A 27,146-nucleotide genomic window follows, 5' to 3' on the forward strand; every position below is an offset into this window, starting at 1 on the left:
TTTTAACCACTTTTAATGCGGCGGGGAGCGGCGAAATTGTGACAGAGGGTAATAGGAGATGTCCCCTAACGCACTGGTATGTTTACTTTTGTGCGATTTTAACAATACAGATTCTCTTTAAGAAAAGGTGCGCAGTGTTCAGCAATAGCACGCTCATAGATCTTATTAGGAAGATAACGGTTATGTCGTTTCTTTTTAAACCTAGGCCAGAACAATTACCAGTCTGCTGTTACATTCTAATATGTGTTAGGTATTTGTATAGTGGTTATGGTATTTATCTTTCCTCCACAATTAAGCAATTCAGGAAGTTATAGTTAGGGGAGGGAACCTGACAGTCTGCTCTCACCAGTAATCATGTGACCGGAAAACAGGAATAAGTAAATGTGTTTAACATTATTCATTACCATTGTTACAACTGACCTGAATCCGTGGATCTGAATGGCCTCATACTCCCATTTTCTTTCTGTAAAATAAATAAAATTGAAAACCTTAAATCCACTTATAAAACTGGGCCGTGCAGTTTGCTACTAAGACAATGGCTCTGATTCAAAAAACAGGCAATGTTTTCTACCTGATGACTAAAAGACCTTTTCTGTCCCAGCAAGCAGAAATAGATTGTCGCAACTTGACTTTTTTATTTTTTTATGTTACTTTTTATTTTAATAGTTTATTAGTAGCTATGTGTTGAATTTGGTAGGTATGATAAAAAAACTCATGCAAGAATCAGGGCCGTTGTTTCAGAATTCTATTAGAAGTTGCAACTTTTCTACAGAACTTAAAAGTACTTTTTTTAAAAAAAAAAGAAAAACTGCACCATCCAGTCAAGAGTCACAAATATAGTTCACAGCCATTTCACTGTGTGTTCGCTGTCACAATTATCCAGATGTCAGTAAATTTATAAGAAATATGACAGCGCTCTCCACATTCTGTATCAGTTACCTAGTAAAAAAACACTATATTACTGTTTTCACAGGTTCAAAACACTCCACCACATGGTCGTGATCAACACGTGCCATCACACCAAAATGCACCCTACACTTCACATGACCTCTGGTAAATATGCTCACCAGATGTAAACCACCACACAGTCAGGTGGATCTATGGGACAAAACAATCCCGTCACTCATGACTAGTCCAACCGTTTATTCCAATTATGCAAATGTAATAAATAAAAAAACAAACATAGCGTAGAAGCGTTCAAAACAATGTAGCTGCCAGCGCACTCACGTATGCTAGATGATAACAGGCCTATCAGTAATGCCCAGCGATGTCTGTTATGCGTGTGGTTTTTCTTTCCTCTGGCCGGTCTCTACTTCCTGCTTGGTGACGTCAGACACACTGGCTCCGTGTCTGACATAACCAAGCAGGAAGTAGACACTGACTGGGAGAAAGAGACGAATGAGGGAACGGGACACCGGAACCCAAACGTATAACAGGCACCATTAGGCATTACCGATAGGCTAACATTTGACATACGTGAGTGCGCTACATAGCGCAGGCAGCAGGCCCAGATTTACATGAGAGGAGCCTATAGGCACAGATGTTCTGGTACCCTACACTTCACCCACCCTCCACGAACCTACAAACCCCTGCCTGCTGCACCGCAAATGTGCTGGCTGGCCCCGCTGTCACTTCTCCCTTACTTACCCTGGTTGCCACAGGTGCCCCTTCATACAGAGTGTACCTCTGGCTACCTAATAATAAGTAGCTACAGGTGCCCCAGGTATTAGATAGCTAGAGCTGCCCCTGACTGAAGGGAGATCTCCTCAGTGGAATCCTGAGAGCTGGGTGAGTAACCTCTTATTTATGCTCCACTTGGGACTCTGCATAGGGAAGGGGGGAGGCACTTAAGGAGGGACGTGAGCCGCCTTTCCATCAATAGGCACAGTTCCCTATCGTTAATCAGGCATAAACGTTATTTTTAACAGTTTTTCACTGTTTGGTTTTATATATATATATATATATATATATATATATATATATATATATATATATATATATATATATCCTACTAATATAATAAATGGGAAAGTTCGGATGTTTGGATGTTTGTTACTCGATCACGCAAAAATGGCTGAACGGATTTGAATGAAATTTGGCACACACATAGTACATTACCTGGAATAAAGTATAGGATACTTTTTATTCCCATAACCAAAAAGGGGGCGGAGACAAATGCAAATTTCACTGGAAAATGTAAACTGCAGCCATTCTTACACTGTTAACCTCCTTAGCGGTAACCCCGTGCTGGACACGGGGTAAGCCGCCGGAGGGTGCCGCTCAGGCCCTGCTTGGCCGATTTACATAATTTTTTTTTTTTGCTACACGCAGCTAGCACTTTGCTAGCTGCGTGTGCTTAACGATCGCCGCCACCACCCGCCGATTCGCCGCTATGCGCCGCGCCGCACCCCCGAGACCCCTGCGCTGCCTGGCCAATCAGTGCCAGGCAGCGCTGAGGGGTGGATCGGGACACCCGCTGACATCAGGACGTCGATGACATCCATGACATCATCGCGATTGTCGCCATGACGACGGGGAAGCCCATACAGGGAATCCCGTTCAGAACGGGATTCCCTGCAGGGTAAAAGCGCCGGCGGCGATCGGAGGGGTGGGAGGGATAGCGAAGGGAGGGGGGGAAGCATGTAGCTAGCGCTAGGCTAGCTACATGCTTTAAAAAAATAAAAAAATTTTTTTTTAAAAAAGTGCTGCGCTGCCCCCTGGCGGATTTATTGTACCGCCAAGGGGGTTAATGGTAGGGTTCTCAAACTTTGCACAGTTGGTCGTTGGGTGACTGGGATTAATATTCAGAAAGGTGGGTGGAGTCTATAAAAGCCAATCAAAATGAACCTATTGATTTTCAAGGGGAATATTTAAATTGCTGCCATTCTTGCACTGTTAATGGCACAAGCCTCAAACCTGGTACAGTTGATCACTGGGTGACTAGGGTTCAATTTAAGAAAGGGGGTGGAGCCACAAACAGCCAATTAGATTTGTTTCATTTCAATGCAAATTATTAATGCCAAACACCGCAAAGATCACAAACTTGGTAATTGATTAATTGTGTGTTAGGGTTAGAAAAGTGGGCACTGCCAACACCAGCCAAATACATAAGCGGGCAATGCCGGGTCATAAGTGGGTGGAGACAAATACAAATTTTACTGGGAAAATGTAAACAGCAGCCATTCTTATACTGTTAATGGTAGGGTTCTCAAACTTTGCACAGTTGGTTAATGGGTGACTGGGGTTAATATTCAGAGAAGTGGGTGGAGCCTACAAAAGGCAATCAAAAATTACCTATTGATTTTTCAGGGGAATATTTCATTGCTGCCATTCTTGCACTGTTAATGACACAAGCCTCAAACCTGGTACAGTTGATCATTGCGTGACTGGGGTTTACATTCATAAAACAGGGTGGAGCCCCACACAGCCAATATGATTTGTTTCATTTTAATGCAGGTTATTGATGCCAAAGACCGCAAAGCTCACAAACTTGGTCATTGAGTAATTGATTAATTGTGTGTTAGGGTTAGGAAAAGTGGGCGCAGCCAGCACCTGCAAAATACTTAATCGGGCAATGCCGGGTCATCAGTAGGCGGAGACAAATGCAAATTTCACTGAGAAAATGTAAACTGCAGCAATTCTTACACTGTTAATGGTAGGGTTCTCAAACTTTGCACAATTGGTCACTTAGTGACTGGGATTAATATTCAGAGAAGTGGGTGGAGCCTACAAAAGCAAATCAAAATTCACCTATTGATTTTCAAGGGGAATATGTAATTGCTGCCATTCTTGCACTGTTAATGGCACAAGCCTTAAACCTGGTACATTTGGTCATTGGGTGACTGGGGTTCAAACTCAGACAAAGGGGTGGAGCCACAAACAGCCAATCAGATTTGTTTAATCTCAATGCAAATTATTGATGCCAAAGACCGCAAAGCTCACAAACTTGGTCATTGAGTAATTGTGTGTTAGGGTTAGAAATAGTAGGCGGAGCCAACACCAGCCAAATACATACCTGAACAATGTTAGGAAATAAGTGGGTGGAGAAAAATACAAATTTCATTGTGCAAATGTAAACTACAGCCATTCTTACACTGTTAATGGTAGGGTTCTCAAACTTTGCACAGTTGGTCACTGGGTGACTGGGATTAATATTCAGAAAAGTGGGTGGAGCCTATAAAAGCCAATCAAAATCCACCTATTGATTTTTAAGAGGAATATTCAATTGCTGCCATTCTTGCACTGTTAATCACCTGTACCTGGTACAGTTAGCCATTGGGTGATTGGGGTTGAAATTCAGAAAAGGGGTGGAGCCACATCCAATCAGATTAATTTTAATTCATTGCAAATTGTTGATGCCAAAGACCGCAAAGCTCACATACTTGGTCATTAAGTAATTGTGTGTTAGGGTTAGGAAAAGTGGGCAGAGCCAACACTAGCCAAATACATACCCGGGCAACACCGGGCGTCCAGCTAGTATATATATATATATATATATATATATATATTTAATTTTGCATAGCAAAGTGATATTCCACCTTATCAGTGCCCCCATTCTGTGTCCTTTTCAGATAATGTCCTATCACTAGTCAATGTACAGTGTTGGGTGTACCCCAAGAGTGGATCCAACTCCTGGAATAAAGATAGAAATGTGAGCTCCTCCCACAGAGCTCTCATAAGAGACAGGAAGGTGCCTGGCCCAAGGGTGGCAGGGCACCATACATTGTTGGTGCATTGCGAGTAAAGAAATGTATATTATTATATTAAATGATGGTTTGTAAGAATAAAAACATTGCCCAGTATGCACACAGAATAATGCTTGCATGGTTCCTGTGGGCTTTACATTTTGCAATGGGTACAAAGTCTCTATTAGCGAGAGCCGCAGTACTCCAGTAGTACAAATGTTGTTACAGTAATGCTCATTGTTAACGTGTTACCGTAGAAATGTTCACGGTATTCGAGTACTGCAGGTCCCGTTAACAGCATAACTTGTGATAAACACTGCCGGTAGTAATGATAATATTGCTGTGTGCTGTCTGCGCACACCAATATTATCGCACTATTATGCATCAAGCACAATGTGTGCATGAGGCTCATTGGAGCTACTTTAATCAATTGTTGACAGTGGTTAGATCATGTTAAAGAGGAACTCCAGTGAAAATAATGTAATAAAAAAAGTGTTTCATTTTTACAATAATTATGTATAAATGATTTAGTCAGTGTTTGCCCATTGTAAAATCTTTTAAATCCCTGATTTACATTCTGACATTTATTACATGGTGACATTTTTACTGTGGGCAGGTGATGTAGCTGCTGCATTTTTTTGGGCAGTTGGAAACAGCTGTAAACAGCTATTTCCCACAATGCAGCAAGGTTCAGAGACAGGAAATTGCCGAGAGTACGTATTCAGAATTTCTTTGTGGGAAGAGTTTCACCACAATATCAGCCATACAGCGCCCCCTGATGGTCTGTTTGTGAAAAGGAATAGATTTCTCATGTAAAAGGGGGTATCAGCTACTGATTGAGATAAAGTTCAATTCTTGGTCGGAGTTTCTCTTTAAGTTGAGCAAAGTATTTCTATATATAGTAATAACAGAGAATTCTGCTTTGCACAGCTCTTTATACATAACATTGTTTTCCCTGTTCTGTACATTTGTAAGTTACATTCTGCAGTGTAGCTACAAGTGAGCATTCTGGTTCTGTGTGTTGCCTACAGCTAAGGCTCAGTGAAGTTAATGTCACAGGTTTGAATTATATGATCACCTTCAGGGGAAAGCTTGTCTCTCATGTGTATTTTATTAAATTCTTTACCTTGGATTTGTCACTTGACTAATTTACAGTGTCAGACAATTTTCTCAAATGAGAGAGAGTTGTTTTAAGTCAGTTCTATAGTAGCTCTTTCTGTGAGTAATTGTTTGTGTGACAATAAAGTTACAGAAGAAGACATATGCCTACAGATAAAACACACATTTTTAAACAATCATGATCGCTTAGAGACTATGAGAGCAGAAATTCAGGTAAAATCAGATAAAAAGTGTAAATATTGTACCTGCCTCTTTATTAAAGAGAATCTGTACTCTAAAATTCTTACAATAAAAAGCATACCATTCTATTCATTATGTTCTCCTGGGCCCCTCTGTGCTGTTTCTGCCACTCCCTGCTGCGATCCTGGCTTGTAATTGCCAGTTTTAGGCAGTGTTTACAAACAAAAGATATGGCTTCTAACCAGCTTGTGGCGGCTGGATAGTGTAATGCCTCTGACACAGGAGACCAGGGTTTGAATCTCGGCTCTGCCTGTTCAGTAAGCCAGCACCTATTCAGCAGGAGACCTTGGGCAAGTCTCCCTAACACTGCTACTGCCTATAGAGCGTGTCCTTGTGGCTGCAGCTCTGGCGCTTTTAGTCCGCCAGGAGAAAAGCGCTATATAAGTGTTTGTTTGTCTTTTTGTGATAGGCTGAGAGGATCTTTGTCTGTGACTCACACAGAGCCTGCAGGGGACGTGGAGAGGGTGTGTATAGCTTCTATACTATCACAAGCAGAGCAGCAGATTCCTGCCTGAGTGCCTGAGCCCGACAAAGCTGTCAGAGGAAAGAATATTAGATTATATAACAGAGATAATACAGCCACTGTGCAACTAGGAAAGGCTGCAGTAAGACAAGACGCGGCTGCGGCTCCCCCTCCATTAAGGGGGGCACCTACCTACCTAATACTGGGGGGCATCTACCTACCTCACCTATACTGGCGGGCAGCTACCTATCTAACCTATACTGGGGGGCAGTTACCTATCTAACCTATACTGGGGGCACCTACCTATCTAACCTATACTCGGGGCACCTACCTAATCTAACCTATACTGGGGGGCAGCTACCTATCTAACCTATACTGGGGAGCAGCTACCTATCTAACCTATACTGGGGGGCAGCTACCTATCTAACCTATACTGGGGGCACCTACCTAATCTAACCTATACTGGGGGGCAGCTACCTATCTAACCTATACTGGGGCACCTACCTAATCTAACCTATACTGGGGGGCACCTACCTAATCTAACCTATACTGGGGGGCACCTACCTAATCTAACCTATACTGGGGGGCAGCTACCTATCTAACCTATACTGGGGGGCAGCTACCTATCTAACCTATAATGGGGGGCACCTTCCTAATGTAACCTATACTGGGCGGCAGCTACCTATCTAACCTATACTGGGGGGCAGCTACCTATCTAACCTATACTGGGGGGCACCTACCTAATCTAACCTATACTGGGGGGCACCTACATAATCTAACCTATACTGGGGGGCACCTACCTAATCTAACCTATACTGGGGGGCACCTACCTAATCTAACCTATACTGGGCGGCAGCTACCTATCTAACCTATACTGGGGGGCAGCTACCTATCTAACCTATACTGGGGGCAGCTACCTATCTAACCTATACTGGGGGGCAGCTACCTATCTAACCTATAATGGGGGGCAGCTACCTAATCTAACCTATACTGACGGGCAGCTACCTATCTAACCTATACTGGAGGCACCTACCTAATCTAACCTATACTGGGGGGCACCTACCTAATCTAACCTATACTGGGGGGCACCTACCTAATCTTACCTATACTGGGCGGCAGCTACCTATCTAACCTATACTGGGGGGCAGCTACCTATCTTTTTTTTTATGTAATAAGTTTTTATTTTATTTTCAAATAGGCATTTGAGTTGTTACAACAATACCGTACACAGTGCTCATATTTAATGCTAGAGAGACCTATGTTTGTTCGTTTTTACAATAAATCTCCAAGTCTTTCGTGAAATTCGAAAGTGTCCAGAGGATTAGGCCTTTTGTTGCATTCAGTCCATTATTAATCCTTTCGTCCGCTTTTAGCTGATAAGCAAACAGTCCACTTAGAATATGACCACTTTACAGTTCGTATACCTGTTTTCAATGCCTTCAGAGAACGTAAGAAAAGCAAAAGTAAAACATAATATAAACCTTGATTAGCATATAAACATGCATATCATTAACACAACACGTGCGGCATATCTTTACCAAACTCCTTCTAGTTTAGACCTATTTTATCCTTTTCCATGGTTATTGATTGTTTAGTCATCATCCTCCGGGGACATAATTGACTGGTAAGAGGGGGTGTCTTTAAAAAGAATCCAGTTGAGCCATATCAACTTGTACTTTTCAAATTTATCTTTCCCTGATAGGATTGTCTCTTCTGCATCTTGAAGGAAGTTGACCCTTCGGAACCAATCCTTCAGGAAAGGCGGGCCAGGGAGTCTCCACTTAATGGGAATTAGACTTTTGGCTGCATTAAGTAGGAATGGAATGACCGTTTTTTTGTATTTCTTAAGAGTTAATGGCGTCATATGAAAGAGAATTATCCACGGGTCATTTTCAAGTTCCATCCCTGTAATTTCCTTTATCAGGTTAATTACCTTCAGCCAGTACTGGGATATTACCGGGCACTCCCAGAATATATGTAATAGAGTCCCCCTGGCCCCGCATCCCCTCCAGCAGGTCCCGTCCGCTCCATACACTCTAGACAGAAACTCTGGCGTCCTATACCACCGAGTTAGCAATTTATAACCCCCCTCCTGTATATGAGTACTAATAGAAGAGGCGTGTGTCATGGACAATATTTTGTCTTGCTGTAAAGTAGGAATTTCTCGTCCTATATCTTTTTCCCACTCACACAAGTAGTATGGTTTCCCTTTACTTCTGCCTTCTAGTATGGACTTGTATAAAAAAGAAATTGCACTCGATATTTTCCCTTCTCTAATAAAAAGTTTTTCCCACTCTGTCAGATCAATAATTGGCCTTAAAGCTCCCATAGTGTTCGCCCAGTGAGTAATTTGCCTGATTTTCCAATAATCTAGGGGAAATGACCCATGTTCTTGTCTCATTTCTTCAATTGTTTTTATTTTGTTACCACTTAGAAAATGCCCTAATGTTAATTTTTTCATATCTTTCTTCCATTTCCCAAAGCATCCTCTGTCTAGTCCTGGGTGGAAAAATGGGAATCCCTCTAAGGGTATTAAAGGGGAGGGGTCCGGAGCCCAGCTTAGTGCATTTCTGATTCTATCCCATTGGTTGAGCGTATGTTTGACCCATAGTGGGGTAGAGTCCGCTAGTCCTCTTGAATCTGGTCTCAACCAGATGGCTCCCGCCAGGTTTCTTCCTGATAAAAAGTTTTCTGGCCTCACCCATCCTTTATAGTTGTCATTGTGTTGCCAATCTAGCAGTCTGTTTAGTGCTACAGCCTGATGGTATATCTTCAGGTCCGGGACTCCCAGTCCCCCTCTCTCCTTAGTTCTCGTCATTATTTCATATGATAGGCGTGGTCTCTTATCTTTCCATATAAATTTACCTAATAGGGATTTTACTTTCCCTAGGAAAGATTTTGGCAAGGGGATGGGGATCATTGACATTGTGAAGAGTAGTCTGGGTAGGATGTTCATTTTTATGATACTGACTCTGCCTAGCCACGTGAAGCTTCTTTTGTTCCATGCTTCCAAGTCTTTTCTAACTGTGTCTAACAATGGGATGAAGTTGAGGGCGAATAATTTGTCAAGACTAGAAGGCAGAGCGATTCCTAGATATTTTAGAGAGCTTTCTTTTGCAGTGAAAGGGAACTGTCCTCTTAGACTTTCCATTTCTTCCTGTTTTATTCCCACCCCTATATAATCAGATTTACTCATATTGATTTTAAAGTCAGATATTGCCCCATATTCCTGAAATTCCTGTATTAGATGAGGTAAGGAGGTGCAAGGATCTCGGACATATAACAATATGTCGTCCGCGAATGCAGACAGTTTGTGTGTATGGCCCCCTATATCTACTCCTCTAATTTTCTGATTCATTCTAATGCTTCTGAGAAGGGGTTCTAGGGTAAGTACGAATAATAGAGGCGAGAGAGGGCAGCCCTGCCTCGTGCCGTTTGCCAGGCTGAAGCTAGCAGATGTGGTTCCGTTAGCTCTTATTTTAGCCGAGGGGTTTGAATATAGGCTAGATATCCAGGCTCTCATAACCGGTCCCAGACCTATATGGTCCAGTACTGAGTGCAGCATTCCCCAGTTCACCCTGTCAAAGGCCTTTTCCGCGTCCGTGGACAGAAGCATTAACGGGGTATTTGTAATTTTTGACCAGTGTATCACGTTCAGGGCCTTATAGGAATTGTCCCTAGCTTCTCTTCCCACCACAAAGCCCGCCTGATCAGGGTGAACCAGGGACGGCAGGCCATCTTTAATACGGTTAGCCAATATTTTAGAGAAGAGCTTAATATCTAAATTTATGAGCGAGATAGGTCTGTAGCTCGGGCACAAGGCAGGGTCTTTCCCCTCCTTTGGTAACACCACTATGTGGGCCTCCGTACTCTGGGGAGGAAAGCTACGCCCCTCCCGTATACCATTTAGCATACTGCATAATTTCGGGAGTAGGTGGTCTGCGTAAGTGGTATAATATTTTTTCGTAAACCCATCGGGTGCTGGCGATTTGCCATTGGGCATTCCTTTTAGCACCTCTCTTAACTCTTGTATTGAGATCTCTTGTTCGAGGTCCTTGCACCAGTCCTCAGTCCACCTAGGCATACCTACTTTTTCTAGATAGGTTTTTATTTTCTCTTTACAATTTTGCATCTCCTCTTGTGTTTGCCCCCTTCTAATATTATATAGAGACTCATAATATTTTTTAAAAAGGTCAGCAATCTTTTCCGCTCCAAATTCAAGGTGGCCGTTATGGTCTTTAATTTTATGAATGAAGTTTAATTCTCGCTTTTTCTGGATGCTGTTTGCTAATATTTTGCCACATTTGTTATTGTATTCGTAGGCTCTTGCCCACCAGAGTTTCTGTCTTGTTTTGGTTCTATTGTCCATAATTTTATATAGCTTCCCCTTCTCTTCCTTCAGTGCCTTCTCTACTTCTTTTGTTGGAGATTTTTTGTGTGACGTTTCGAGCTCATTAACCTTCTCTAATGTTTTTAGCAGCCACCCCTGTTCTTCCCTCTTTTTCCTTGCCCCCTGAGAAATCAATTCCCCCCTTATTACGGCCTTATGTGCTTCCCACACCATACTTTCTGAGACCTCTCCCGTACCATTTTCTCTAAAATAATTATGTATTACCTTTTCCACTTTCTGTTTTGCTTCCAGATCGTCTAGTAATGTGTCGTTTAATCTCCAGTGTCTACCTCTTAACTTAGTGTAGGCCAGTGTCAGGTCTACCCATATTGCCGCATGATCAGAGACCGTAATGTTTTCTATTTTAGCTTTTTGCAGCCCGTGTAGGTAAAACTGATCTACCCATAAGGAATCAATGCGAGTATATACCCCGTGTACAGAGGAGAAGTATGTGTAGTCCTTATCTAAGGGGTGAAGGTATCTCCAGCAATCTACTAGATGCATTTGTTTCATAAGAAGGGAGAAGTCTCTCAAGGTTTTGTTAGACAAGTGGGAGGTGCCCATGGATGAGTCAATTTTAGGATTACTTAAGATGTTCAGATCTCCCCCAAACACCAGGGCCCCTTCCGCAAAAATTCTCACCTTCTTGTGAATACGCTTTAAAAAATGAACCTCTTGAACATTAGGGGCGTAGACGTTAACAAAGGTAAACATCTTTTCCCCCAATTTAGCTTTCACTGCTATGTATCTGCCTGTTTCATCCTTGTCTATTGCTACCACCTGAAGGGGTGTGTTTTTGGCCATGGCTACTGCTACCCCCTTAGCCCTTCTGATGGGCGAGTTATTAAAATACCATCTATCAAATAGATGATGAGGCATACGTGGTACACAACCGTCCCTGAAATATGTCTCTTGTAGGAATAATATCTGAGGTTTCAACCTTTTAATCTCTGTCCATAGTCGGCCCCTTTTACATGGAGAACACATTCCCCGGACGTTGTATGACATTACTCTAATCTTTTCCCCTTGAGCCATGGTTCGGATATATTTTGTTTAAACCCGTTTGGATCTGCCCACGTGTACTAATAACTAATCTCAAACCTATAACCAAAACCTGAGAACATAACAAAACAAACGGACCAGAAATTTGGTCCAGCACTACTTCTTTCCTTTCTGGGCTATGTATGTATAGCTCAGAAGCAGTTCCCTCGTTAAAGGGAGCCCTATTGGGGGATACTCCACCACATTTAGACCCTTCAGTTGGTTTAAGTCTACCCCCGGCATTTTCATGTCATCCCATTTCATCCTATTTATGCAACCCCGCATTTGCGTGTTTTATATACATAGGGTGAAAAAGGCCCCCCGCCCGCCCATGAGGATACAACAACATGACCAGTTAGAGCATATAACAAGAATAACGCATTCAAGTTATCTTAAGCTGTAAATAATAAAAGCTGTTATATAGGATATAGCCTCCTGGTTGCGGCCTTGGAGCTGAGGTATGAGTTCACTAAATGTCAACTCACACCTCCCTCTATTCCTTAGAGGCTCATGGAGTCTGAGATCCAGGGCTAAGGGGGGAATTCGGAGCACGTCCCCTTTTCCTCCCTGTGTCCTTAGTTTGCCATCTTTCCCTTTGTGGCTGAGGAGGTTGCTCTAGAGTCCCCCGCCAATCCTCAAAGTCTGTTGACCGAAGGCTCAAGTCCTCCGTGAACTTTTTCAAATCATCCTTTGTTTTCAATGTGGCTGAGGTTCCTTCTATAGTAGCTGTAAGGGAGAAAGGGTATCCCCATCTATATATTCCTCCTTTTTTGCGGATTGCCTCTAGCAAAGGCTTTACTGCCCTTCTCTGCATCAGTGTTCTTCTTGATAAATCAGGAAAGAGAGTGATGCGTGCCCCCACAAAAACAATATTTTCTTTATCTCTCATGGTGCGTAATAGTTGTTCAGCATCAGTGAATCGTAGTAATCTGCATATTATGTCACGGGGCCTGCTCGGATCAGTATACCTAGGGCCGAGCGCCCTATGTGCTCTTTCAATGTCAATTTGTGTTTGGGCAGGGCGGTTTAAGATTGTATTAAAAATGGTAGTTACCTTAGCCCGCATGTCCTCCGCAACTTCTGACTCCGGGAGGCCTCTTATCCTGACGTTCTGTCTCCTAGAACGATTCTCCTGGTCATCTAATTGTGATATCAGAGAGTCTATTTTGCGGTCTTGCATGGATATTTTTGTCTGCATCTCTGCTACCTTTGAGTCTCTTTCTTCATTTTTATCTTCCAGGGTCACCACTCTGTGTCCTATGGCTGTGATATCTTTATGGAGCTCGTCTATTTCCCTCCTGAAGGCTCTTTCTATCCTGCTTGCAAAAGAATCCAGGTCTTCTTTTGTCGGTAGGTTGCGGATCTGGGATCTAAGTTCTTCAATTGCGTCACCCTGCTTGGATTTTTGTGAGCCTTGTAAGCCCCCTGCTTTGCCGGCGTTGTTGTTCTTCTGAGCTGACTTGGGCGGCTCGGAATTCCGTGTCTCCTCTCTTCGCTCCTGTGTTAGCGAAGGGCCTCCTTCCGCCTGCACGCCGCCATATTGCAATGGCGTCCCGCTCGGGGAGCCGCCCGATCCGTCTCTGCCACCATTCTGTGTGGTCCCCTCCTCTGTCAGGGTACTGGGTGTTTTGGGCATTGTGGTCATCCCCTCTGCTGTCTTACCGGGCGAGACCAGTGTGTTCTCTGCTTCCCGGGCGCCGTCCCTCATCATCGCCCGGGGCCTCAGCGTGTCTCCCACCTCGTCACCCCCTGCGGCTTGGGCTTTCTCCTGGCCCTTCTCAGGTGCCGCTTCAATGTCGGTCTGTTTGTTCCCCGGACTGCTGTCGTTTGGTTCCAGTGCAGGCGGGGTGTTCTCGTCTCCACCGGCTGCCTCCTTCCCCTTATTTGCCGGCGCCATCTTGGTGTGCAGGGCCGTCTGTGTGTTTGCCTCTCGGAGGTATCTCTTGATATCTGGCCCGGAGGAGGTTTTCTTGTGCTTTTTCCTGGAGCTTCTAGTCGCCCTTCTCTCCGTGGGCATGCTGTGAGTGCTTGGAGGTATGAAGTGGTATTTTTTCTGTAAGTTATGCGGGGTTTTAGTTTCAGTATGCCGGGAGCTCTGGGTTCAACGTCCTACTCCGCCATAGGCAAGCCACGCCCGGCAGCTACCTATCTAACCTATACTGGGGGCACCTACCTAATCTAACCTATACTGGGGGGCACCTACCTATCTAACCTTTGCTGGGGGGCGCCTACCTAGTCTAACCTATACTGGGGGGCAGCTACCTATCTAACCAATACTGGAGGCACTAACCTATCTAACCTATACTAGGGGCAGCTACCTATGTAATCTATACTCTGGCACCTACCTATCTAACCTGTATTGGGGGCACCTACCTAACTAACCTATACTGGGGCCACCTACCACCTACCTATCTAACCTATGCTGAGGGAAACTATTCTTGCTACCTATACTAGCTCACTGCCTTACTGTTACAGTTACATTACAGTTACCCCCACCCATGTGATGTCATGTACACACCTATTTTTTGCCGCTGCGCGCTTTGCTTTTGGGGGGGGGGGTTGGCGGTAAATTATCAGCACCGGGTGTCAAACACCCTAGCTACGCGTAACGATCGGTGGAGCACAGAGAGGTCTGATTACCGGTGATCTGCAGTATCACGGGGAATACAGACGTATACCAGATTATAAGTGATCTGTAGTATCACCGATAATCCGATATACAAGCTAACCTCTGTTCACCTGAGTAGAGTGTAGTGATTTGGTGTAACAGTAACACTTTGAGGACAAGCCTCAGCGCAGTCAGACGTACAACGCAGATTGCTTCCGCAGACCTGAGCTCTCCAAGACGGGAGGAGTCAGACCGACAGTAGGAAGGAATGTCTGAAAGTGACACTCAGGAGGAGGTGCCACTGCCAGGACGGGGAACCGCCTCCAATAGTGAGGTCGGTTCTCGGGGTCGGACAAACCAGGTCGTACACACACGGACAGATAAAGTACAAGATCAGGAGGCAGAGGCGGGGTCTAGGTACAGGCATCGAGGTAAAAAATCAGGAGACAGAAGCAGAGTCAAGGAACGAGCCGGGGTTCGGCAACAGAGTATCAGAAATATCGAGGTACAAGATCAGAGTTCAGGAGGGTAGTCAAGCAGGCAATAGGTCATAACCGATAATCACAATCAAACTAGTACTTTAGCTATCAACAGAATCTAGCTAAGTGTAGGATTACAGCTCCAGCTGGTCCCGGCACACTTGCAGATCTGACTACGGATCTGGGTGCTCCCACATATGTGATCGCAACGCCAGACACCCGAGGAATGACCAGCCAGCAGTATATATACACATATCCCTCTCCAGCACCTCCCACAATGCTGGACCAATGAGAGGTGAAGCCAGAGTCAGCTGACCACCTCTGGCTGTCATATAAACCCTGCCTGAGTGCGCGCGCGCGCGTCACTCTAAATCTAGAGGGACTACATGTCCCAGCCACACCAGCCCCGCTCTGCGGTACCTCCGCAGCGGGGGTATGCGCGCTAACCGCCGCGTCTAACGCGGCGGTTTCCCTGCGCTCCGCACAACCTTGCACGGAGACAGCCGCCTCATGCTGAGAGGAGGCGGCTGCCTCTCCGTGTGTGTGGCCACTGTGCGCGGAAAGAGCCGCCCGCCGCTAGCTCATGGTGGCGGCTCTTCCGCGCTTTCTCACAGTACCCCCCCCTTTTTAACTCATCGGCATGCATGCGCGTCCCTGGTACCCATTGTCTCTCCTCAATGCCGTACCCTTTCCAGTGCACGAGATATTGTACCGAGTTTTGTACAGTGCGTGAATCTAAAATTTTTTCCACCTCATATTCGGGTTGGGCATCTACCAACACAGGAGGAGGCGGAGTGGGACCCACCTGGACTGCTGGTTTAAGAAGGGATACATGGAAGGACCTTACCCCCCGCATGCTGGTGGGAAGATCAACGGTATAGGTTACATCGTTGATCTTCCTGGCTACCGGGAATGGACCCACAAACCTGGGACCAAGCTTGTCAGAAGGTTGTCTCAGGGTCAAGTGACGTGTGGACACCCAGACCAAGTCTCCAGGTCGAAACCTCCACTCCAATGACCGTCTTTTGTCAGCTTGACCCTTCTGACACAAAAAGGCCTTTTCCAGATTACTTCTTACCGTCCCCCAAAGGTCCTTAAATGACCTTTGCCAGGTCTCCAGGGCTGGGAATGGAGTAGAGACTACTGGCAATGGGGAAAATTTGGGTGATCTCCCCGTTACTACCTGAAAAGGCGAAAATCCGGAGGACGAATTTTTAAAATTATTTTGAGCAAATTCTGCGAAGGGCAAGAATCTGACCCAATCGTCTTGCGCCTCTGCAACATAGCACCTCAAAAACTGTTCCAAGGACTGATTTATCCTCTCAGTCTGGCCATTTGTCTGTGGATGGTAGCCCGACGAGAATGACAACTTTATGCCCATAAGCTGGCAAAAAGCCTTCCAAAATCGTGACACAAATTGGACTCCCCTGTCTGAGACTATGTTTTCTGGAATGCCGTGTAAACGGAAAATATGAGTTATGAATAACTCGGCCAATTCCTAAACTGAGGGGAGTCCTTTCAATGGCACAAAATGGGCCATTTTGCTAAAGCGGTCAACTATCACCCAAATGACTGCCATGCCCTCAGATCTGGGAAGCTCACCTACAAAATCCATGGACAGGTGGGTCCATGGCTCACTCGGGGTGGGCAAAGGCTGAAAGGTACCGACAGGTGCCAGCCGGGAGGGTTTACTCTTGGTACATATCGCACATTCCCTCACGTATTCCTTGCAATCTGCTGCCAAGGAAGGCCACCAGGCGCATCTGGCTACCAGATCTTGTGTTCTAGATGCCCCAGGATGCCCAGCATTCTTATGCGCATGGAACATCTCTAGCACCCGGAGACGAAACGGTAGAGGAATGAACAGAACCCCTGCAGGCTTCCCTTCCGGGAAGTCTTGCTGAAAGGGAATCAAAGTCTCCTTCCAATCCTCCCAAGTCTCTGTTGCTGCCAGTACCAACCTCTGGGGAACAATGGTCTCTGGAACAGAGGGCTGTGCTGTCTCTGACTCGAAGCACCTGGATAAAGCATCCGCCTTAACGTTCTTGCTACCCAGGGTGTACGTAATATTGAAACTAAACCTAGAGAAGAATAACGACCATCGAGCCTGGCGAGGGCTCAACCTCTTAGCCCCCTCGATGTACTCTAGGTTTTTGTGATCAGTGTAGACCGTGATCCTATGCTCAGCTCCCTCTAACCAATGCCGCCATTCCTCGAAAGCTAATTTAATGGCCAGGAGCTCTCTGTTGCCAATATCGTAGTTCCTTTCCGCAGGGAAGAACCTACGGGAGAAGTAGGCACACGGGTGCATTCTACCCTGCAAGCCTGACCGCTGAGACAGCACAGCCCCCACCCCAACCTCCGAAGCATCCACCTCAACAATAAACGGGAAAGACGTATCCACATGTCTGAGGATGGGCGCTGAACAGAATAGGCCCTTCAGGGTGGAAAAAGCCTGTAACGCCTCAGGGGACCAGTGAGTGGTATCTGCCCCTTTCTTAGTAAGACTGGTAAGAGGAGAAATAACCGTGGAGTACCCCTTTATGAACCTTCTATAATAGTTGGCGAAGCCAAGAAACCGCTGAAGGGACTTCAGGCCAACCGGCTGAGGCCACTCCAGGACAGCGGAGACCTTGGCAGGCTCCATAGATAGGCCCGTGGTGGAAATTATGTACCCCAGGAAAGCGACTGACGTTACCTCAAAAATACATTTTTCAAGCTTTGCGTACAAAGAGTTCTGCGTTAGTTTGTTCAAAACGAACCTCACATGGGTCCTATGTTCAGAGAGGTTGTTGGAGAAGATAAGGATATCGTCTAGATAGACTAGAACAAATCTCCCCAACACCTCCCTGAAGACCTCGTTGATGAGTTCCTGGAAAACGGCCGGGGCATTACATAGCCCGAAGGGCATCACCAGGTACTCATAATGCACGTCTGGTGTATTAAAGGCCGTTTTCCATTCATCGCCCTTTCTTGTACGCGCCCCGCAAATCCAGTTTAGAAAAGATCTTGGCGTCAGTGATCTGTGTGAACAAATCGTCTATCAGAGGCAGCGGATAGCGATTTTTCACTGTAATCTTGTTAAGGCCGCGGTAATCAATGCAGGGCCGCAGGCCTCCGTCTTTCTTTTTTACAAAAAAGAAGCCCACCCCAGCGACCGGGACGGGCGAATAAAACCCTTGGCCAAATTCTCCCTGATGTACTCCTGCATAGCCATTTTTTCGGGCCCCGACAAATTGTACAAATGACTCCGGGGGGGTACACAACCAGAACGGAGATCGATGGGACAGTCGAAAGGGCGATGTGGTGGCAACTTGTCGGCTGCCTTGGGACAGAATACATCCGCATATTCAGAATACTGGTCTGGTACACCTTCCACCTGAACTCTGGTTTGCCCCAATGTCAATTTTCCCAAACACTGATGAAAACAATGAGGTGACCAGGCAGTTAACTGACCCGTGGCCCAGTCTATTTGCGGAGAATGGATTTGCAACCACGGCATGCCTAGGATAATAGTGGAGGTTGACATATGTAACACAAAAAATTGTAATTGTTCCCCATGCAATACCCCTATGGTGACCTTCACCTCCGGGGTCTGTGACAGGACAAGATTCCGTTGTAGAGGGGAATCGTCCACTGCTGTGACCTGAATGGGGGGGTCTCACAGGGATGAGTGGAATACCCAACTCTTGAGCAAATTCGAAATTCATAAAATTAGCCGCTGAGCCTGAGTCAATAAAAGCCTCAGTGGCTACAGACTTCTTATCCCATGTAACAGTACAAGGGAGAAGCAATTTTTTTTCTTTAAGAGGTGAAAATTGTGTGCCTAGGGTGTCACCCCCCACTACTCCTAGGCAAACTCGTTTCCCGACTTGTTAGGGCAGTTTCGCACCCTATGCCCTGCTGCTGCACAGTACAGACACAGCTGTTCCGTCATTTACCTAGGGTCAGTTTCGATCGACCAATCTGCATTGGTTCGGGCGGAGGCAAGGCCGGAGAGGGTGAGACAGGCGGAGATGGCTTTACTAGGGGTGCAGCGGAAGGTGCCGCGTAAGATGTCACCCTGACACGGTGATTGCCCCTAGTCTGCCTCTGATGGCGTAGCCTACGGTCAACTCGAATGGCTGATGAGTTGGCCTCATCAACCGTTTTAGGCTCGGGTACAGTTAACATTAGATCGGAGATCTCCTCCGACAACCCAGACAGGAAATAATCCATCAGGGCATAGTTGTCGAATCTGGCGGTGACTGACCACCTACGGAATTCTGCCGCGTAATCTTCGACCGAGCCTCTGCCTTGCCGCAAAAGTTTGAGCTTCCGCTCAGAGGACGCAGCAAGGTCAGGGTCGTCGTAAATTACGGCCATGGCCTTAAAGAATTCCTCTACCGAGGTCAGAGCTGTATCAGTGGGAGGCAGGTTGTATGCCCAGGACTGGGAGTCACCAGTCAGCAAAGTTTTAATAAAGATGACCCGTTGGGTCTCAGTCCCCGAGGATCGGGGTCTCAACTCGAAATACGATAACACTCTACTCTTAAAATTCCGGAAGTCAGACTTGTGGCCGGAAAATTTATCAGGTACGGGCATACGTATGTCATCACTAGGAGGGGATCGCACCGAATCAACTGACGTCTGAAGGGTTCGCACAGAGCCTGTTAGGGCATCAATTAAGGCTTTGTGCTGTCCCAGTGCTTGCTGGATGTTATCCACCGAAGTGGCAAGCACATTTAGAGGGTCAGCGCGTGCATCCATCTGTTTTTTGGTCTGGCGTTCTGTAACGACCGGTGAAGCACAGAGAGGTCTCATTACCGGTGATCTGCAGTATCACGGGGAATACAGACGTATACCAGATTATAAGTGATCTGCAGTATCACCGATAATCCGATATACAAGCTAACCTCTGTTCACCTGAGTAGAGTGTAGTGTTTTGGTGTAACAGTAACACTTTGAGGACAAGCCTCAGCGCAGTCAGAAGTACAACGCAGATTCCTTCCGCAGACCTGAGCTCTCCAAGACGGGAGGAGTCAGACCGACAGTAGGAAGGATTGTCTGAAAGTGACACTCAGGAGGAGGTGCCACTGCCAGGACGGGGAACCGCCTCCAATAGTGAGGTCGGTTCTCGGGGTCGGACAAACCAGGTTGTACACACACGGACAGATAAAGTACAAGATCAGGAGGCAGAGGCGGGGTCTAGGTACAGGCAGAGTTCGGCAACGGGGTATCAGATATATTGAGGTACAAAATCAGGAGACAGAAGCAGAGTCAAGGAACGAGCCGGGGTTCGGCAACAGAGTATCAGAAATATCGAGGTACAAGATCAGAGTTCAGGAGGGTAGTCGAGCAGGCAATAGGTCATAACAGATAATCACAATCAAACTAGTACTTTAGCTATCAACAGAATCTAGCTAAGTGTAGGATTACATCTCCAGCTGGTCCCGACACACTTGCAGATCTGACTACGGATCTGGGTGCTCCCACATATGTGATCGCAACGCCAGACACCCGAGGAATGACCAGCCAGCAGTATATATACACATATCCCTCTCCAGCACCTCCCACAATGCTGGACCAATGAGAGGTGAAGCCAGAGTCAGCTGACCAGCCTGGTCAGCTGACTACCTCTGGCTGTCATATAAACCCTGCCTGAGTGCGCGCGCGCGCGTCACTCTAAATCTAGAGGGACTACATGTCCCAGCCACACCAGCCCCGCTCTGCGGTACCTCCGCAGCGGGGATATGCGCGCTAATCGCCGCGTCCAACGCGGCGGTTTCCCTGCGCTCCGCACAACCTTGCACGGAGACAGCCGTCTCATGCTGAGAGGAGGCGGCTGCCTCTCCGTGTGTGTGGCCACTGTGCGCGGAAAGAGCCGCCCGCCGCTGGCTCATGGCGGCGGCTCTTCCGCGCTTTCTCACACTACGCCACTGCAAGTGCGTCCACTCTGCACAGGCACAAGGTGATCCTCGCCTACACAGTAGCACAGAGCCACGTGTCCAACACTTTTTCCACTGAGAACAAGGGGCTCCATGCTATTGCATAGGTGGTCAGTGCATCCGCACAATGAGGCCGCAGTAATTCAGATAGGATTGCAGCCACAAAGTAGAGGACCTTTGACCAGCGTTGTGTTCAAGAAGGGTCGGAGGAGCCTCTGCATCACCCAGAAACTTCCACTTACTGAGGTAAGTATATAACTGTTATATTTTAGAAAGTGACAAAGTTTGCTTTAAATGATTTTAATACTTTTTTTATGGCAAGCTAGTTGAGATCTCCCTCTCTTCCTGTCATTACGATATGGGTAGAGTAAAAAGAAAAAATCTGACAAAGCTTCGAATGCTTCCTCACTTAAAAATTAAAATAGTTTCATCTGAAGTTCACCTTTAAATCTGTGGATAGATCGTTCAACACAGTATATAACGCAGTGTTATGTTTCCTAATAAACGTGTTTCTTCAGTGAATGAAAGCCCAAAACTCAAGTGGCAAAGTTTCATTTCTTTTGAGAAGAGTTGAATTTAGTTTAGAGCAAATGAAGCTTGACATACTCCATGAATGCAAATATATAAAGCTATATACTCTAATAAACAAGTCACAACTCCAGGCTGACATAAATGTAATGAGCTTTCTCACACTGTTCCAGCCTGCCCATGTGGAATTCACTCATGTAAATAAATCAGTATGCGTTTCTGTATTTAAGGAATGGCAGCCAAAACTTTTTTTTTAAAGCTTTGGATAGATTTGGGAAGGAATTCATCTTCTGTAGTGCTTCAAATGTCATCCGGGCTCTGGCTTTACTTACTACACATTTTCTAAGCATCTTCTATTCCAGTATTTTCCAAAATTATTTTGGTACATCCACCTGACTATGTATAAAAAAAAGGTGCAGGCAAAACAGGGTGACGATTGTAGTCACAGATCAGAGAGCAGTGCCCTTTTTACTGCCAATAGCGACATCAGAGTTAATATTGGCGTGCCTGTGCACTTGTGACATCTTGGCCACGTGGCTGCGCTTCCGCCATCCGCTTTCTGGTAGCCACTGGGAGCACGGCCAAGATATCACAAGTGTGCAGACGTGCGTGCAGCCTGCCCAACTACGCAGGCGCAGCGGCCGTTGCACTGAACTACTTCCAAGTGAAGACTGGCGTCTCAGGGGAGGGGAGGAGCTCGGTAGAGGACATTTTCTAATTTTTCTGGAGACAATCAGGGGGAGAAAGGAGGAAGCAATCCACGTCCTAAATGCTTTAGACACAAAAGTAGGTACACACTGTACTTCACATTTGCGATGCAAAATCGTAATGTGAAATTTCGCCGAAAAAATCCTAATCAATTCAATTTGTAACTGTAATCAGGAATCATGATTTCACAATTACATTTATTTTTCGCTTTAATTAGTGCTGACTTTGAATGTATCTTATTCTTTACACTAGGTAAAATGATATTTTGCCGAGTTTGCAAACCATTTTCTCCTATCAATTGTTTAAAATCGATTTTTTTTTTCAACCACTATAAGGTCTTTTTTTTATTATTTTGGTGACAATATCATATATAGGGGCTTTGCTATTAAGAGCAAGAGTTGGCACAAAATTACCCATAATAATTACTTTAAATTATGAATGGATTATGAAAAATCCATTTGATTTGCAAATCGTAATTACGTATAGCCATAATTTTGTGTAATTGTAATCTTCTGGTTACAATCGTCACTAATTAACTGTAGAAAGAATTTGCCACTCAAGCCCGGTCTCCAGCTCTATGAGGGATACAAGCCTGACTGCTGGTAGCCCATATGGGTGTCTTCAGCCCATTAAACTAGGTGAGACCTTTCCATTACGACACTGTCCCTACCCTTTACCTACATTTCAGTGTGCACTATCTATATCTATAGATATAGTCCTATCTATAGATATATTCATAGGAACACCAACTGTCAGGTAAAATGATGGAGGGGTGGTGATTTTGGCATGTTTTGCAGCCACAGGACTCAGATGCCTTGCAGTCATAGAGACTTCCCATGACTATTGGTCAGAACTGCAAGGAATCATTGTTAGAAAAAAATCGTGAGCTTCTGAGAGGAACTGATGGCGAGGTAAGTATGTAATATATATTTGCAGTTATGTAATGTGTTTTTTTTTAAAATAATTATACTTGGTTCAAGTTCACTTTAAAGGGAAGGTCTGAGGAAATCACCTTACCTCGTGCTCCCTCCAGCCCCTGGCAGCCGACCTGTGCCCTCGCCGCAGCTCCGTTGGCTCCCGGTCTCCTCCGGTGCAGATGCCAACCTCGCCAGGTCAAGTAGTCCAATTACATAAGCACCTGATGGATAGTTGACGTGCCGGGATCACCCCTGGAGTCACAGGGATCACATGTATCAGCTGAAAGGATCCGCACCGCGGACGCAGTAGGCACTGCTGTGATTGGTTTATTCATTTTGATGTGGAATTCCGTCTTTGACACGGAGGTTCCTCTCCGTATATGCGGAAATTGATGCGGAATTTAAGAGCCACGCTGATTGGTTAGTTACTAGACGGCCAGACGAGCGGACGTTGTCGGCGCTCCTCTTATAGGCTGTTACTCACTGGGGGACTTGCTGATAGGTTGTGAGGCAGGAGGAGTGTGCCAATACGGAGGGGAGCGGTTATTAGTCGGCAGAGCTTGGGATCAGCCGACACCGCTGACTGGACATTGAGGCACGATGATCTAATAAACATAGGATGTGTATTACATGTCTTTTGTGGATGAGAGAGTATCCTCGGTGTGGAGAGCCTCCGGTGACACTCCAACTGTGCGATCAACCTGATGTAAGTACTGATTTGGTTGCCTGGTACGCGTGGGACTCTGCATTGTTTACATGTTTTGTACATGTTTTCCATTGGCTCCTGCTGGTATGACTATGCATATATGCAGATTAGGTGGGCATGTTGCAGTTTTCCATCAGGTCCTCTGTCTGTGCATTTAATGAACATTGCATGTGTAATTGTGACATTGTGTACTTGAACCATTCTGAGGAAGGAGTATATCCGAAACGCTATGCGTCAATGGTGATCCGGAGTGCACTTTGATTATACTCATGACATTTTAAAGAGCTTTAATAAATACTTGCTTTTAAAGACGGTGCGGATCCTTTCAGCTGAACCTCGCCAGGTCGGCATCTTCCTGCATTCTTCCTGTGTTCCACTGTGCGGCTCGCTGAGTCGCACTGACGTCCTCCGGACTGTTCTGCGCAGGCGCAGAACTACTGCGTCTGCGCAGTACAGTCCGGATGATGTCAGCACAACTCTGAGAACTGCTCAGAAGGGACCCCGGACCACCAGCGGCGAGTGGAGCTGCGGCGTGTGCACAGGATGGCTGTCAGGGGCTGGAGGAAATCACAGGGAAGTGGATTTTTTTATTTTAAAAGTCCTCGGATGTGCCCTTTAAGTAATCCAAAGCAACCAGATTGTAATTTACTAACGTAAGATCAGTAAAAGCTTAAAAACGAATTCCAAGAACAACTTTTATACGGCTTCTAGAATGATGAGGGGTATCCACTGGGTTTTAAAAACTATGAAGTCCCATCTGGGGTAATTTCCCTTCTATCAAGTTCCTCTCTTGACAATAAGTGCACGCCTAATGCACAATGTGACTTTTTCCCTCCATTGTTTTTAAACAGTGCACAATGCCCTGGTATGAACCTAGCCTAGTTTTAGATTAATTCATTTTGTTATTTTTTTTAGAAGCTAGCATTTTAGAAGGGCGTGCTATAATATGTACTTTGGTGCATGTATGCTTCCATTATGGTCAAATGATTTAAATGCGTTTGTTGGAGCCTTCCTAGGAATTTTTAGACATAATCATCAGGATTTTTACTTTGTTATAAAATTGCAACATAAAACACAAAAGCAGAAAGAAAAAAATGCATAGACACAACAAAACACGTAAATACATGTCAAACGGCATGTTATCATGTTTTCTGCATATAACGGAGTTTACAAGTCGGAGAAAACCTTTAGGCCTGGTTAACACTGCCAAACGCAATCGCTAAGTGCTTAGCGATTGTGATTTTCAGAGTGATTTTTGAAGTGATGTATATGTTTTGCACATTCCTTCAAGCTGCATGCATGCCTTGTCTGTGCAAGTGATTTAGGAAGTATAGACGCAAATAAAGGCATAAAAGCTAAAATTGTTGGCAATATTTGTTTACCTATTTCTATTCTGAGAATATCTCTGAAAACATAATTATAGCTTAATGAGTGTGGACTAAATAAATAAAATAGCAAACAACGTTTGACAAGTGTTTTAAAACAGGTAAAAAAAATTGCAGTAACATGATTGTTGTTATTTTACAGAACATATGGATGTGTATCACTTCATAAAAATAACAGTACGGGAATTAAGACTAACTTACCGCATGCTTTAGTGTCCCAGAGTCTGGAAGAAATTTGAAAATTGGCATTAGAGTTGAAAAGATATGAAAGTGCAGCAAGTGTGCTCTCTGATTACAGTGTTTCTGCTCTGGTGTTTACTGGCGTAGTAATAGGAGATGGGGCGGTCCCATTCCTGTACCTGCTGCTCTCCCCTCCTGACTAAGCACATGCTGACAAGCTTGCATCACACACCTATACCAAACTGTCACTGAGACTTCTGACAAATAAACCTAAGCAAAGTTCTAGCAGACTTATACAAAAACATATTTAGCACAGAAGGATGATTGTGTGATAGTGCAGTTTGTAAAATAGCTGCACACAGTTGAAAAAAAGCTACATACACAGATTAAATACTTTATTATGCCAAAATAGTAAGATACCAGCCTCCCTACTTACATGGAAACTATTTTGTCAGTTAGATTTTACAACTGCTGTTCAGGGAATGCTTCTAATAACAAAGAAAACCCTGAGAATCCCCTGTGAGGAGATGGACTAGTCCTAAACCTGTTGTTTTAGTAAAATTGTAACTGCCTACTCTTTTTGGAGTGGTCCTTTAAGAGAGCCTTACTTTTCAATGTAATTTCATTATATATTTTTTTTTTTTGCTTCTACACTGTAGCATTTAACCAGTTTATCAAATCACACAGTGTAGTGCTGGCTTACAGGTTCTGAGCATAGGACAGTATTATTATTACTACATCCTTGAAGACAGTGCATTCACAAACTGCAGTGACTGTATAGGAAGCTCTATCCAGTAGTGTGTGATAACTCCATAACACTGTAACAAAAAAATCCTCATTATACTAGTTATTCTCAGCACCAACAACATACAAGATTTCCCGGAACATAAAAAGCTGCTATTATCAATATGTGTGACACAAAGTGGTTATTAAAATACAGCACATCGTCCTCATTATGTATGCAAATTAGATAAGCACAGGGCATGCACTGACTTTCAGATAAGATTCCAGTCATTTGGCAGGGAAGGGGTTATTCTCCGCAGCAATTCCTGGCTTTTTCCCCTGATACTCTTATGATAATTAAGGAGGGTCACAGTCCTCATGAATCTCACATGCTAGTCTAATTGTGCATATAAATGGCAGTTTTAAGAGTATATGTGCTCCAATAAAAACACATTACACTCGGAATAAACCTTAATTATTCCTGCCTTGCTTTACAATCTCATTAAAATCCAGCGATTGCCGTCAATATCTCATACCTGGGCGCCCGCAGGTCTCCACTCTGCCTAGGCATTCCTTATGTGCGCCCGTTCCACACTTCGAACAGTGATATCCCTGGAAGAATGTCCCCCTGCAAAAGTAACGAGAGGCTGCACTTTTACACTTGCTTTACTTGCTTGATGGTGGTGGTAAAATTAGCAATACGCAATACAGTATTATTTCAGTTATTTCAAGGTAATGGATAATATATTTATATATATATATATATATATATATATATATATATATATATATATATATATATATATATATATACTAGCTGATGGCCCGACCCGGCGTTGCCCAAGTAGGTAATTGGGTGGTGTTGGCTCTGCCCCCTTTTTCTAACCATAACAAACAATTACTCAATGTCCTAGGGTGTGAGCTTTGCTGTCTTTGGCATCAATCATTTGCATTGAAATGAAACAAATCTGGCTGTGGCTCCACCCCCTTTTCTGAATTTGAACCCTAGTTACCCAATGACCAACTGTACCAGGTTTGAGGCGTGTG

General features: G+C 44.9%; 1 protein-coding gene across 5 annotated transcripts in view; it reads right to left on the reverse strand.

Annotated features, from left to right (window-relative positions):
• Window positions 1-27,146, reverse strand: part of VAV3 (vav guanine nucleotide exchange factor 3) — a 490,967-nt gene that overhangs the window by 74,008 nt on the left and 389,813 nt on the right. For all 5 annotated transcript variants that reach the window (XM_068240048.1, XM_068240046.1, XM_068240044.1 and 2 more), the window contains 3 exons: window positions 26,636-26,727; window positions 25,398-25,420; window positions 421-463 (listed from right to left, as the gene is read on the reverse strand). In XM_068240048.1, coding sequence (XP_068096149.1) covers window positions 421-463; window positions 25,398-25,420; window positions 26,636-26,727 — 158 coding nt within the window. The remainder of the gene's footprint in view (window positions 1-420; window positions 464-25,397; window positions 25,421-26,635; window positions 26,728-27,146) is intronic.

Source organism: Hyperolius riggenbachi, chromosome 6 (assembly GCF_040937935.1).
Source record: "Hyperolius riggenbachi isolate aHypRig1 chromosome 6, aHypRig1.pri, whole genome shotgun sequence".
Classification (NCBI taxonomy): domain Eukaryota; kingdom Metazoa; phylum Chordata; class Amphibia; order Anura; family Hyperoliidae; genus Hyperolius; species Hyperolius riggenbachi.